Source organism: Glandiceps talaboti, chromosome 6 (assembly GCF_964340395.1).
Source record: "Glandiceps talaboti chromosome 6, keGlaTala1.1, whole genome shotgun sequence".
Taxonomy (NCBI): Eukaryota; Metazoa; Hemichordata; class Enteropneusta; family Spengelidae; genus Glandiceps; species Glandiceps talaboti.
The window spans coordinates 25,782,519-25,798,248 of NC_135554.1; the positions used below are offsets into that span (position 1 = coordinate 25,782,519).

At 33.0% G+C, this 15,730-nt stretch overlaps 1 protein-coding gene across 1 annotated transcript; it reads left to right on the forward strand.

Moving 5' to 3' along the window:
- The first annotated feature begins 14,178 nt into the window (after positions 1-14,178).
- LOC144437027 (sulfotransferase 1C2-like) lies at positions 14,179-15,102 on the forward strand. Its single transcript, XM_078125895.1, has one exon. It carries the CDS (start codon positions 14,218-14,220, stop codon positions 15,100-15,102), a length of 885 nt encoding a protein of 294 aa, XP_077982021.1. The 5' UTR covers positions 14,179-14,217.
- The last annotated feature ends 628 nt before the right edge of the window (positions 15,103-15,730 follow it).

Below are 15,730 nucleotides of genomic sequence, written 5' to 3' on the forward strand. Positions count from 1 at the left end.
TCAAATAGGTACTCTACATGTGTTTGAATACACCGTATTGTCTGATGACAGTCTAAACTTTATTGGTTGCTGCAATACAATACCATATACCATTGTAGTCTTGGGTAGTCTTGGGTGTGGTTGTGTTTTGGTCTATTAAAATGACACATTGTCACTTTCTGTACACCTACAGAACCCATAAACAAACAATTCGACAGCTGCAGTGTGCACCAATGAAATGTGAACAATGAAAATAGTTGTACAAGACCGTATCACTAGGACTAAGATCAAACCCACTACATAGTCTCTAAATGGACATTTGTTAGCTAAGACTATCAATTTTTCCAGGAAACTACAATGGTGTGGACTTTGCTTAAATTGTGCAGAATCTGACAAGAACTGTAAAAGACAAAGTGCTATGTAAAAGTTGAGCTAAATGATTTCTCGATTAGTATATTACCAGCATGACAACTGCAAGCAATGACTTCCATAATACCTTAGGGCCAATAAAGTAGTGTACACAGAGAGAGAGATTAGCATGTAATATTATTGCTACATTGTAACAATCAGTTAGAGTTTTATTTATTATACTAACTTGGTAACATTGTACATAATTACTGCCCCTATGGAATCTATGTCGGTAGGTAGGACTAGACGTTTGATTTATCACAATGTTGTACATGATATCACTTGTACTACACTACAGGCAATGAAAATAATACAGTCATGTCATGCATGTAGACAGTGAGATATTGGTATCAAATTACACCAGATACATGACTATAAAAATACCACACCCAGCTTGATTCTAATTCAACAGCTTGCCAACAACATCCTAGCTCAGTTTCCAAGTCAAAATACATCCAGAGGTTTGCTAGCTTTTAGCTTTAAAATCTGTCAGAGTTAGTAATCATGACAAATAGTATATAGTGAAGGATTGGGGGCTGGTGAATATTCTCCAGTGATTTACTCAATAGTGTAATTTACATATATGAATACTAATTTATCTCTAAACCCTACTTTATTTTTTCAATGACATGTACTTTTTGTTAACAACTTAGGAAAATATACCATGATGGATGGAAACTAAAATATTTACTGACATATTTTTTGCTAGTCAAATTATGACATATATTCAATGAGTAAAATAATGATGAATTATACAAAAAATAGTGATCGGTAATTTAATGAAAATTGAACATAATAAAATTGAGTTATGAAAATACTGATTCAATGTTACATTATTTATCACATTGCTGGCATCCATTTTTCAATAAATGCATATTAATAAAAAATTGTGATGTATTCAATAATGGCATGAATACACAATTTATATTTATAGATCAAAAAAACAACTTTCTACTCAAACTATCCAAAAAGGAAAGGATTCTATTTCCAATTGTTTTACTCTGTCAGTATAGATATTTTTGTTATAAACTAGAAATTGAGCTCTATGAACATTTATTTATCCCATAAAATTCACAAATGAAATGGGATAGATTTTTTTCTCAACAATTTGATGGATTTTGATGGATTCTTTTCTAAAATTAATTTGATGGAATTTTTTTCAACACTCTATTTGATGGATCTCATTATAAACGAATTAAATCGATATAATCTCCTGGTCCATGTATGGTATCAATTTATAGCTACACTAACCACAAACCAACGTGTGATATGACATTGTTATACATAAATTGAACTGTTTATAAATACATTCAGTAACCATGGCAACCAAATATAAATAAATCAATTACCATATATTCATCTAATCCACCAGAGTAGTTATTTATAGAATTCACAACATATTATGCATTTTTTAGGTTACAGTGACACAATTCATTTTTCACAATTTCAATAAAAATTTCCCAACCCTCAACAACTGTTTATTTTGATCCGGTTACAAATCTACAAAATGTTCACCTTATAAATTCTATTTTTTATCTAAATGTTCATGGTTGATATATTCATTAGGTAAATGATACCCCATCTTGTTTACATCACCTAGCCTTCATTGTTAGAGTCATTCACCTTATATGAACATTTCATTCTGGAACTTTCATAAATATTTATTTCTATATAGATAATCAGTCTTTTTATTTTATCAATTGTACTTTATATGTTTGTGTTGATATATTTTTCAAAATTATGAAATTCTTATTTTCACTTGTTCTTTTATTATCATTTAATTTTTCATCTTTGTTTTCTTATATGAGTTGTATATATCACAGATTATGTTGAAAAAGAATAAACAAACCAACATTTTTTCTAGGAAATTTATGAAGAATTATGGCACACACAGCAGTGTTGAAGAATGGATGTACATCAGACAAAATAAATTACTTACATTAAAGTTAACAAATACATCATAATAATAATGGTACTATTTCAACTACAAGATAATTTATATATATATATTTTTTAAAAATTGTAATTATTTGGTCTTGTTTTCTAAATGACAATACTAATAAAAACAAAAAACACCAGATATGTTTTAGAAATTCTTTATTTCAGATCAAAAACTGAAGTCTCATGCTTTGTACTGTTTTTACTGTTAGTATTTGTTACCCATTTTATTGTGAAATCAGCTGTTATGTAAATTATACAGCAAGTACTAGCAATAATAGATCAATTTGCAATTGGAATGGCCTCTAACATAATACATCAGACAATAACACACATGTGACATGACCTCTAGCAAGGACAGTATTAATACAATTATCATGCAAAAAGCTATAAACAGATATGAAGACTTTATTACATGACCTTTACTATCAAATGTATAATTGACCAAAATCAATTCATTCCTGATTCCATCCACAGATACCTAATATGATTAATGCTAAAAATATAAATAATTATTTTTTTAAAATTGATGATGCCATAATAGTATGAAAGGCTTGGTCATTGAGCTAAGAGGGAACATAAATTTACAGAACATGTTATAAATGCTAATACTACTGATGTTATTGTGTTTAGGATAAATTCTTATAATTTGAGAACATTTTGTTCAGTCTCCAAAATTATTTGAGAACAAACTCATTGACCTGAATTGAAATACACAGTAGCACTCCCAAATATAATGCCTACCATTTTTAAGTAGTTTGACCTAGATACCAAAATAACTAAACAGACAATGTAATAGAAAGTTGGTGGTACCATATGGTGTACACACAGCCACAGGGGGAATGATACATCAACCAATTATAACATCATTTGTTAACAGATTACAATGTAAGAGTCTTTTCCATAATTATAGCTGTCAATATCACGTTTCCACACAAAGTGTGTGGGCCTTTTTTGTAAGTTTATGCCCTGTAATAAATTTGTTACGTTCATTCAAAGTGAACTCTAGCAGTATTAAAACACCAACACCCACCTTTGGTATACTTTAAACTTAATCTACCCAGTAAAGTAAATACTTGACTCAAAGTTAGGCTTAAGAAAACAACTATACAAACTTAAAAACAGGAATTGTCATGGCAACAATTAAACTATTTCGTGAAATGTAAAGTTGTGGTGGCTGAAAAATTTGTAAATTTTGTGATCTACACACAGATAACATTTTGCAGGAATAGTGCTACAAAATGGTACTTAAACTTACATAACAGGTGTTAGCAGTTCAGATCAAGTCCTTGCACCAATCACATGACAGATATATTTCCTTGAACGTTCTATGACCCTTGTTTGTGAAATTAATTTCACATTCAAACCACTATCAAAAACCCTGACAATCTGGGTCATGTTTTATATACTTGCAGACTTACACTCGACCTTCCATGACCCCCAGAGTGAATCTTTTCAACTAACAATAGGTATGAAGTGTATGAGTCATGCTACAATACACCTTAATATGGGTGGACACATCTTGTCTTCTATAATGTGTGTGTAGTCAATAGTAGAAAGCTATTGGAATATATTGTGATCACTTTGTTTAGCACTAGACACACACATTAACATACCATGTATATGTACAGTACTGATAACACAGCCTATATCCATCACATATGTACATGTAGAGAATAAACATATAGAGGGGCATAATTTCAAATTGCAATTCTCAAGCCATTGTATCAGCCGTTATATTGTCATGACTTCACAGACAATGAGATGTATAAAGTTGGAATACCTTAGTTATGAAAATAAGCTAGAGTATAAGTCTGAACCCTAAAGTAAAAGTTTCATTTTGGGGTCTATAGGACTTTCTCATATAAACATTAAAGAATATTATGGCAATAACAACTTGATTGTCACTGAATATTTTATATACCTAGTGTCAAAACTATATTGCCTACATTGTAATTTCATGCATGACAGCACCTTTGTATTCAATTCATGCAATAATTTGCTGTATCACACCCATGCACACAATGACCAAATAAGGTCAGTTATGCAAATTGTTGAACCATTATTTTATCCACAAATAAGTACAATACTATTTTCTGATGTATTTTAACACTCCATAGAGTATATGATAAAACCTTTACGAACCAGATATGGGTTGAATTATTATAATATGAATTTTTAAAAAAAACTAGTATTTGTGAAGAGTGAAGCAAAATAACAGAACATGATGTAGACAGGCTACTGTGTGGTTGAAACATTCAGTAATAATGTTAGTGTTGAAGCAATAATTATAGCGTTGACGTTCCATATGGTAGGTTCTCACTGCTCTCTAAAACTAGTCTGCTAACATGCATAAAGTCACTTTACAATGTTTACTGATCATCTTGCTTTATAGTGAATGGAAATTCTCTAATTTCATTTCCAATAAATTATATATCACAATATGTACACTAATCACTTGTTTTTGTAAGATAGTGGTAAATGTCAAATCCTTGAGGCATAATTGGAAATTTTACCCCAAAAGGTGCCAAGAATAAAAATATGTAATTGTCATACAGTCACATACAATACCTCTCACACCCAAAATAAACACAAACAATTCCTCAGGTGACTAGAATGCTAGTCTCATGTTGATAGAATTGGCTGGAATTAAAATTGTCAGGAGTCAACTTGTGAATATAAATATACAATATTTTCTTACTAAGTGTTTGTTCGTTTGTAGGTATGTATGCAAATAAACATCAGATTATCTACTGAAATGTAAGAATCAATAATTATGTAATGTTAATAATAAGTGATCAAAAAAGTGGTTTTATAATGACAGCTGACTTATTGATATTTTTGTAGTTAAAGTACCATCCATTAGTAGAATAGTTGTAACCAGATTTTATCAATTAGTAAGATTGTTACACTGTAACCACAGTTCTGCCAATTGGTGCAATTATTACATTGTAACCATATTTCTATCAATTAGTGAAACTGTTTTAATGTAGTTAAATGTCAGCCAACAATGCCAACTGTTACAATGTAGCTATATACTTCTGTCAACACAGGGTCAAATCGTTACATATGTTGCCATCACTACCTTGGTACAATACTTACACTCTAACCTGACTTGTCAATTAGTGAGATTGTTACACTGTAGCTATATTTCTGTCAATAACTCAAATTATTACCATGTAGCTTGGTAATTCAATAAAGTACTTAGTGATGAAAGTACTTGTCAATAATTCACTCAGGAAATTAAAAGCTGGAGAGAGACCACATAAAGGTTAAATGGTATAGTTTACTTTACTTACTGATTTACTGTCTGTTTTATACCACAGCTAAAGTACAAACTACGTGATGAATCAAAAGGTTATTAAAATCTAACCAGTATAAAGTATGACAAGTCTACTTTATATTTTAATTTACTCTAAATCTGAAAACATATTTCCTGTTTGTCAGACCATGCATATCAATCTATATAACCAACAACAGCATTCATCATATATTATGGATGGAGTAGTGGTGACAAATAACATAGTGGACAACAATTGTATAGAATATGAAAACCTGGTGAGAATAGCTCAGAACAGACAGAAGTGAAAGGATTGTGACAGCTATAACCTTCCTGAGGAAGATGGCATATGATGATGGTGGTGATGAGTGATGACAGTTTTGTACTACAATTCAATGATTGAAAGTAGACAGAAATATTTGTAATGTCACAGAATGAAACATGGTTCCTGGTAAATCCTAAACAGATCGTCTTTCAAAACTTCTCTCAATACACCCACTCACTAAAACATGTGATTTTCAGTATTACACACACTAGTAGTCTAGTTCCTATACAGTATGATGCCATTTACACCTCCACTCACTTAGTTAGAGACCACATTGACATCCAAACCTAGCATACTAGACACAAGAAACTGAAACTCATCATGGAGACTTGTATCAGACATTAATTACCTTGGTAACAGATACAATATTTAGAGTACATATTGAACAAGACATGTGGTATGTTTACTACTCTACTCACTTAAGGTTTGACAACACTTTATTTCAGTGTGTCAGTGATTTTAATTACTAGTAAAATATGCCAAAGTTGTACCCACCCTGTTTGTACAAAGCCTTACCCCAATGCAGTCCTGAAAGGAAATGTTAAGATCTATGCAAGTAATGCTTCAGCACACATGATAAGGTCAAATGTGAATCAAGTAGAGTAGAACAAACAGAAGGCTGGATGTCTTGTGCAATACTACAGTAATTTATACCAAATAAAAGACATTTTTTTACTTTTTCCTAATTTTCAAATTATGTTAATTTCCTTACATTAGTTTTTACTGCAGTATGACTCTGATTATGTACTTTTTGTTCAGTATTGTATAATAAATGTTGTATCTCTCTGAGCACTGGTTACAGTGGTAAGTCAGCTGTCTTGTCCCTGATATATGATACCTGTCTCTCTGTGTACATAAACTAGATGATATTTATGGAGTGACATGATCTACAAGACATAAACAGCTTGTTATGTTCTCAGGGAAACCAAGAAGTAAACAAGACATTCCAGAGGTGCTTTGAGGACAAGTTAACTTACTACCATAGTATGTATTAGCTCACACCATCTATAGATGGTCTGAGGTATTAAGTAAGATACTTATTACTTGTAACAGTATCTTACAGTGTTTTCTATAAAAATATGTAAAAGATTCAAAAATAGTTGCATATTACAGAAACAAACCTAAATAAATTGCATACATCAATTGTTTCTGGTGACTGTCTTCAGGAAATTGTAAAATTGAAATGAAACAATTCAAGGGTACTGTATTAGAAATATTTGAAAATACATACTAAATATCAACTCATTTTAATTGTTATGGGTATTTTTTCATAGCACATATAAGAAAGACCTTGATGAAATACACTACAACACACAACTTTGTTCTGAGTCTTAAGTATCAACAGTATACACAAAGTTTCCATTATACATATTGATTCACAGTTTTCTGGGTTAAAAATGGAAAACAACTTTTCCAAAGTTGAAATGTTTGTACATTCTAAGGTATCCAATGTCACTCCCTACATGTAGCAATATACTGGGTATGAAGCTGCTTACAATTTAAAACTGTCATTTTGTGTGAAACATAAATACATACATATACATATGTACAATACATCTCTCTCTCTCTCTCTCTCTCTCTCTCTCTCTCTCTCTCTCTCTCTCTCTCTCTCTCTCTCTCTCTCTCTCTCTCTCTCTCTCTCTCTCTCTCTCTCTCTCTCTCTCTCTCTCTCTCTCTCTCTCTCTCTCTCTCTCTCTCTCTCTCTCTCTCTCTCTCTCTCTCCCCCTCTCTCTCCCTAGGCCCTCCCTCCCTCCTCCCACGTTGGCATCCAAACTAGTGGTTTAGTTTAGAGACCTGTTGGCATCCAAACTATGTTTTTGTAACACAATACATGTAACACAAGGTGAGTTAACTGACTTCCTGACTATTAATTACTTGTTACCAGCCCAACCTGTGGTCAATGGCCTACAACTTGTTATTATCACTTCAAACAAAACTTCCTATGTTTGATACAATGAAAAACTCAGTTTATTTTCATATCCTGGAAGTTGTTACTGTAGTCAAATAATAATGAATGTTGACTTTCTAGTGTGTATCATCATCTCTTATTATCAAAATTATATATTTCAGTATTACTTATGTAATATTTATATATTTATTTATTTATTTATTTATTTATTTATTTATTTATTTATTCATTCATTTGCCTTTGAAAACTGAAATAACATTCTTTGAAAGATAATTGTTGAACTGTAACATTTTGACAAAAGTTATCAGTTTCTTAATATTCAATAACACAAAAACACATTTTGATTGAATGAAATTACCTTTTTTCTCATATATTATCTGGATTTCTACAAAAGTATCTTCAAAAAGTGGATTTTAATTGACATTTTGATTCCCTGCCAATAGTTATGATAGAATAACAGTTCACTATAGAATAATCTTAAAATTAAAATGTGCTATGGATGACATATGGGTATTTATTTTTGATTTTTAGTTTATAACTTAACTCTACTATGCTTTCCTATTTCAAAAAACAATGTGATGAAAAAACATTGACCAAATCTGTGTTTGTAACTCTATAAATCACAAAAAGCTAAAAAGAATAATATGTAGAAAGTACAATAACAAATATTTTGCACAATTTTTACATTTTTTGCAATTTATTGAGTTACAAACAAGGAATTTGTATATGTTGTATCACATTGTTTTTTGACAAAAGTTTTGAAATGTGATATTTGATAAATATTATGTGACATGTTGGATATAGTTATGCTAAAAATAATTCTAGCTGTGACAATCTATCAAAGTTCTTTGCATATATATACCGGTATATATATATTTATAAATAAATATCAACTTTCATCATATCTACAGCCTGGAATTCCATGCTATCTTGTTATGGAGTGTATGTAAGTACTTTTACATACGTATCCATTCCCATATATTCCACCATAGTCTGGTGGTTTTTTTTAATAATTCTTATTTTTCATTTTTAAGAACCCTGGCAACCTTAGACATAAAAAAGAATTGTGTGGTTCCGATTCCATTTAATTTTAAAATAGTGGGGTAGGTAGATTTTTTATTCTATTTTATCATTTTTTTTATGTGTGAGTGTCTAGTTTAGGTTTTCCATAGTTTTCCAAATGGTCTCTGTGTTGTTTATTTCTTCCCATCAGAAGTACAGTCATAACAGATTGGAAGAATAGTTCAATATTGTCTTTTTAAGTTCAAGTGATGTCAGTTTCCGAACCCACTATTTCTTGTGAGACTTCATGATTTTCGCAATATTATTATTATTTTTCTTGAATATGTAAAAAAAAAGTTTAGGATCGGTGTGAAAAACTAGGTGGGGTTGGGTAACCGGAACCAAATAACTTTTTTATTGTGCCTAAATGGAATTGAATTTTCCACATATTGGCCTTTGAGAAAATGAAAACACCTAGAAATGTTCCCTTCTGACAACCTGATCCAAAATTATTCTGTTTTGTTTTCACCTTTTCCACACCTGCTACACATAAAATCATACATTAAAATTTATTGATCACATCAATATAGAATTCACCAGGGCCACTGAGATGAAAAATTGCCACTTTAATAACTACCAAAGAAACTACAGCACTGCATGCACTATGATGAAAAATTTACTTGCAGTATGGAAGCCAATCTTTGAGATTACATTTATTGCCTAGGTCACACTTTATGAGGTCATTATGACTTGTTAGATTAAAAAGGTAAATACCTCCATTGACCTTGTGGTTGGTTGCCATAGAAACAGAGGAGAATCACAAACAATCTATACATGTGATGGTATTTAACCCTTCCCCTGAAAAAATAAATTACACACAGTATCTCCAATAGAGGTATTTGTATCTGTATTATAGATGTACAAACACTAATACATGGCCCATAGAATGGTTAACTTGCATCTTACAACATGCACTGTAATATACAAGTATAGAGTAAGTAGCCACATCTTGACAGTAAGTTATAAACCCCTACACTTCATACACAGAGAGTACATGGTTATTGTTTTTAGTTCAAATTCCCATATTATTTACTAGGTTTCACACCAAGGAAGGGTTTAATATACGGACTCAATATCAATTTTACTCTATTCCATGGTTACCTACATGGTATATATATTTACAATACTGGTTTTTTTAAATATTTTATTTTGTGTGACTCAGCATTTTTTGTTTTACTATTTATTTCTTACGGGGTTTGCAAAGAAAAACAAAGCTACAATTCTATTATCGAACATGGCCAATATAAAATCTCTTGGCAATTATTTCCATGGTTTTCTCATAAAAATAGTCAATTCCCTATCTTCAGTTATTGTTCCAATTGCGAAATTCACTTCGTAAGTACTCAAATTTATTCATTTTCTGTTCAAAACAGCAGTAAATACTCTGAACCACTACACTGGAGTCCATTAGCATGTGCAGTATTAGTCAACATGGCTGCCGAATTTGAAAATTTAGCTGTAACATCGAAAATATAGTATGATTTCTGAAAATAATATTGACGAAGCATTAATCTGATCGAGAGCGACACATTTATAGACTATGACATAGAGGATATGTTCAACTTTCAAAGAGGTAAGGGACCTTGAATGTATGTTTAGGATCTTGAACACATTTTTGATATGAGCTTACACATGGTAGATCTGTAGCAGCTCCAGTGGAGGATCAGAGCGACGGAGCAAAACTGCTACAGTACTACATCTAGTTTGTGGGAAGTCTATTTTTTTATGTATTAAAATCGTTCTGGGGAACATACAGTCTGTGGTATCCAGTCATCTCTAAATCCAGGTCTGGAATTGACAATGGTTGTATTGAATCATGGGGATTGAACCCCATCAAGTCACCTCTTGGATTTATAAAGAAATCAACAGATACAAACCTAATGGATAGTCTCTAGACTATAAATACATGTGATGCATACAGTCTTTTGGTAATCATTCCTGCATGTTTCTGCTGTAAGTTCTTACACCACAAACATCTGTAGCTATGCCCTACCATATTGAATATGTGAAAACATTTTTTTACAGATTTGAAGCAGAATTGCTCTGACAAAGCGGAATAATCACTGTTTAAGACCAACGACAGATGCAATTTAACTAGTATCATGAAAAAGGAAAGAGAAAAATGAGTACACGACTAGAAAAATTAAAAACTACAATATTGTATATGCTCCACTACTACACGAGGTTTAAGTTTTTGAAGCGGCAACCATTTTGAATATATTGGTATACATATGTGACATATATTTCAGATCAAAATATATATATTATATATATATGGTAAAATTATATTTATTACAAAAAAAATATACTTTTAATCTTCCTGAATTGATCTAGAAACAGATTAATTGTTATTCAGTTCTCAAAATTATAATATTTCCATTTTGTCAGGTTTTCCATAAATACTATGTATGTAATAACATTTTCATTCAAACACATTTTTAGTTTACTGAATTCAAAATAAATACTAATTTACATCTAAATTTGTGATGATTGATATCTGTGATGAAATACCTTGATACCAATGGATATCTGTGCCACAGGAGTTATTATTTATTCGTTGTGAAAGTGGCGATACGTCTGTTTAGCTTGCAGCGTTTATATTATGATGGTAAAAAAACACTAACCTTGCAATAACTGCAGTTATGATAGACCATCCACCTACGTTGGTGGAGTGTCAATGAGCTAACCTAATCTGCCTTGTTACATGTAAAACGTTGTTAGAGATACACACTATATTAAACTAATACCAATTTTGTTTATGCTCAAAACCGTAATAAATATCTACTTCGGACGTCGGACGGAGAGCTTCGCCTTCAATGTTCATTGTATACATAGCTCTGGTAAAATATATGTGATCGGGGCGACAAGATCAGACTCCGTGTAGCGTTTAATAGTTTTGATTTTTGGGTGTTTTTTCTGTTTGGGGACTTTTTTCCGTACGGACACTTAATCAAAAAATGATTTAATGAAAGAATCCCAAAAACAGGGGGCAACTCAAAATTAAAACTAACGCCACAATCATTGCAGCGCTAACTCCGTGTACACGAGTCTTCGCGGCGTATATTTTCATGACTGGCACTTTGTAAACTGTAACTTGTGAGGCTGTTGTTGTTACTTTCGCGACAAATTCGTTCCAAATTTCTTCGAAAAGAAGAGGACCTGTTCTCATTCTTGTACTCTTTCAACGAATAAAACTGACTGTCGGACTTATTTCCATATGGAGGAAGTGAAAGTGTTCTATCTCAGCTGAGTATCTCGAGCCATGATCAGGGGAAACACGGTCGACTTACCTTCAATGCACGTAACGGTACGACATGCATATGTAGTGTACGTTGTCTCTCATTTACTACCACGTATACCGTTCACCGTCTTGAAGTCAATTTTCTACAAGTACAGCTGCACTTTGGGTATGTAGTGAAGTGTTTGATTGCGAAATATATGATGTTGAGTTGTCCTTGAACTTAATTTGTCTTTGCTATCGTAAAGTTTCCTTGGGTAAATCACCACAGAGATGATGAATCAACGCAACATGTACTGGTTCCAAACACTCGATCGTTTCAAAATAACTCCAACCGTTGTAACGTGATAGACATATGACTGATCCCACACCTTATTTCAGTGGTTGACGGTGTGTAGTTCTCTCACAATAGACGGAATGTACTCTTAACCCTTTTGTGTACACATACGTGAACTGAATCGTAATTTTCACATCGATCGAAATACTCCAAGAGTACCCGCGTTCAAGGCCAGTAAAGTATACAATACACAGCGTGGGTAGCTACCCATATCAGTAGTTCACGGCCAAGTCAACTTTCATTGCCTGGAGCCTAGAGTGAAGAGCGTCACCACATGGACAGAGTGGAAGAATCTTTTGTTTAGTCCCGCTGCTTTATTCAACACATTAATCAATTTATCGATTAATTTGTATGGTTGTTTACTTGATTATATATGCATGTAATTATAAACAATCTGATTTATCAGTAATAAGTTATTCCATGACATTGAAAAGGATGCATTCATTTTCTTTTGTAACATTCAAAACGTTAATCAGAGAGAGAGAGAGAGAGAGAGAGAGAGAGAGAGAGAGAGAGAGAGAGAGAGAGAGAGAGAGAGAGAGAGAGAGAGAGAGAGAGAGAGAGAGAGAGAGAGAGAGACCTAGTATTCTAACTGTAGCAAAAGATCTGATATATAGCGATTGACACATAAAAGTAAAATGTATTTCATTAGGGAAACATTCATTCTGTCAATTCTATGGCTGCATAGCTGCCTTTGCCAATGTTCATAGTACACAGGTTTAGCAATATGTGAATCAACAATGCAAGAACAAAAACATGCATGCCTCCACCCCTCTCTATTTTCACATATATGTAAATGTGCGCACTATGAGTCTATGTGCACTATTTCTCAAACGAGAAATTTAACCATTTAGTATTTAGGTATATAGAATCTCAGAATGGCTAGTTGTGTATCATTGCAATTTAACCAATGTTTGAATTGGCCATTTGTGTTTTCAACAAATATTGTCATCCTCAAGATAAAACCTGTTGAAGCGCTATGTTATTGGTTATTTATAATGGGAAAGCCATAAAACATTGAAAATGAAATTGTTATTAATACACTGCACAGCGAGTTGTATTTGACGTAGTCTCGTTCCTGACGAACCATATTCCGTACTACGTTATAGTATAAAGATAACGTAATACTAATACGGAATACGGTCAGGAACTACGCTATATTTGATGCTGTATATTTTTGTTACATCGTTGTTATACTGCAGTGTATAATACCACAAACATATATATATATATGCACCATAGGTTGCATTATCAGAAATTACTTTATGTTGCTTTTGTCATCATATCATTTGCTAAATTTGCAGACCCATTTGACACAATGAGTTGTGCTAAATGCATGAGTTTCCCATGGATCTATGCTGTATACCTAGGAAATACAAAGACTGCAAACATTAACATTGTTCTAAAAGTATTGTAATGTATACTAGTATTCAATTACGTTCATAGTTATAAATACCATTACAAGTTTGAGAAAACCCATGTTCACCCCCCCCCCCCCGGTCAGTTAAAAATGACCAGCTTCTAAACATAAATAGTTATTTGACAGCTTGTGTGTTGTAAATAACTAAATACATACATATAAATTTATTACGTGTGCATTGAAGTCACATGATAGTCACATGACACCGTAGAGGTAAGAAATAGAAAGCAGACAGCTTCACTCGTGAAAGTCCACGACCGCGGTAGTGCATAGTGTGAGTGCTGTCACAGTACGGTAGTGCTGACGTACCGTTTAACTGAAATGTCTCATCTCCTCTTTCTAGATTACTTTGATTCCGACATCGCAAAAGACAGACGGGCAGACAACTTTCAGGTGTGTGATGGAGATGTGTTTGTAGCTACTTATCCAAGGTCAGGGACAAATTGGATGTGTTATGTCCTGACACAGATGTACAACAACTGGGGACTGGTGAATTATAAAGACCGTACTATTGTGCCTATGCTAGACTATTATTATCGACCACAAATTAAAGAAGGGTTCTTGAGAGTTGTGACCGATACATTTTTACGAACTGCAAATGAACTTCCCGCTCCACGACTTGTGAAGACCCACATTTCACCACAACTTATGCCAAGTTCAATGCAAGGCAAACATAGTAAAGTAATATACGTTACCCGAAATGTAAAAGATGTGTGCGTGTCGTATTTCAACGTTTCTCTTGGTTTTAGTGCGTTAGACGAATTTTGCCCGGAGCTGAATTGGGAAGGTTTCCCCGAGCAGTTCATTACCGGTAAAACTGAACCAGGTTCGTGGTTGCAACATGTTGTAGCCTGGCATAAATACGGTCTCAAAGATAATGTCTTGCACATTACATTTGAAGATATGAAGGAAAATCTTCATGATGTGATCAAGAAGATGGCTGACTTTTTGGGAAGACCACTTTCTGAAGAAGATATCCAACGTGTTGTTGAGAAAAGCAGTATTGAAAAGACGAGAGCGAATGCCTGGAAAATCATGGATTTTGATGAAGACCAGGAGTTCAACACTTCAGAAGAGAACCAATTTTTCCGTAAGGGTAAAAAAGGAAACTGGAGAAATCACCTCACTGTGGCAGAGAGTGAAATGTTTGATGAAATAGTGAAAGAAGAGCTGGAGAAAGAAGGAATTAATATCAACTATGAATAAACAACTGTACATCATTTGATATTACACTATGACTGAACATAATTTCTGTTTCTGAGTGGCTAAAGTCCTTGGGCAAGATTTGAACCACGACTGTGCCTCAGTCAACCCAGCTGTACAATTGGGGACCTGGTAGGATGTAGGTTGCAATGTGAAGGCTTTAATCCTATGCGCTGAAATGGCTGCAATGGATTGTATGCTCCCCGGGGAGTTGAGGAAGACTAAAGGGCCGTTGTGCCGTTCTGATCCGAGCCAGGGGTAATAATTGTAAAGCGCTTTGAGCATGGCGTGGGAAAGCGATATATAAGAACCCAACATCATTATTATTATTATTATTATTATTATTAATTTTGAAAACCTGATATATTTTTTTATACTCACTGCAATACTGATATAATACCAAAGAATGAAGAAACAAGTAATTAGAGGTGATGAATGGAAATGGAAAATAGCTGTTAATATTATACAGCCAGCCTGGAAACATAAACAGCTGTTATATAGCCTGAAATTTATACTCAACATACAGCATGTATATCCGTCTCCAAACTGTTTGTAGATATTACCTAGAGTAGTTTTCAAACTGTGAGATGAGCATTTTGCAATATGTCAATCATATGACATCATCATTGCA

What these genes read in the sequence shown, in the direction of transcription:
- LOC144437027 (XM_078125895.1), top strand. Translation starts at nt 14,218, where the DNA reads ATGTCTCATCTCCTCTTTCTAGATTACTTTGATTCCGACATCGCAAAA.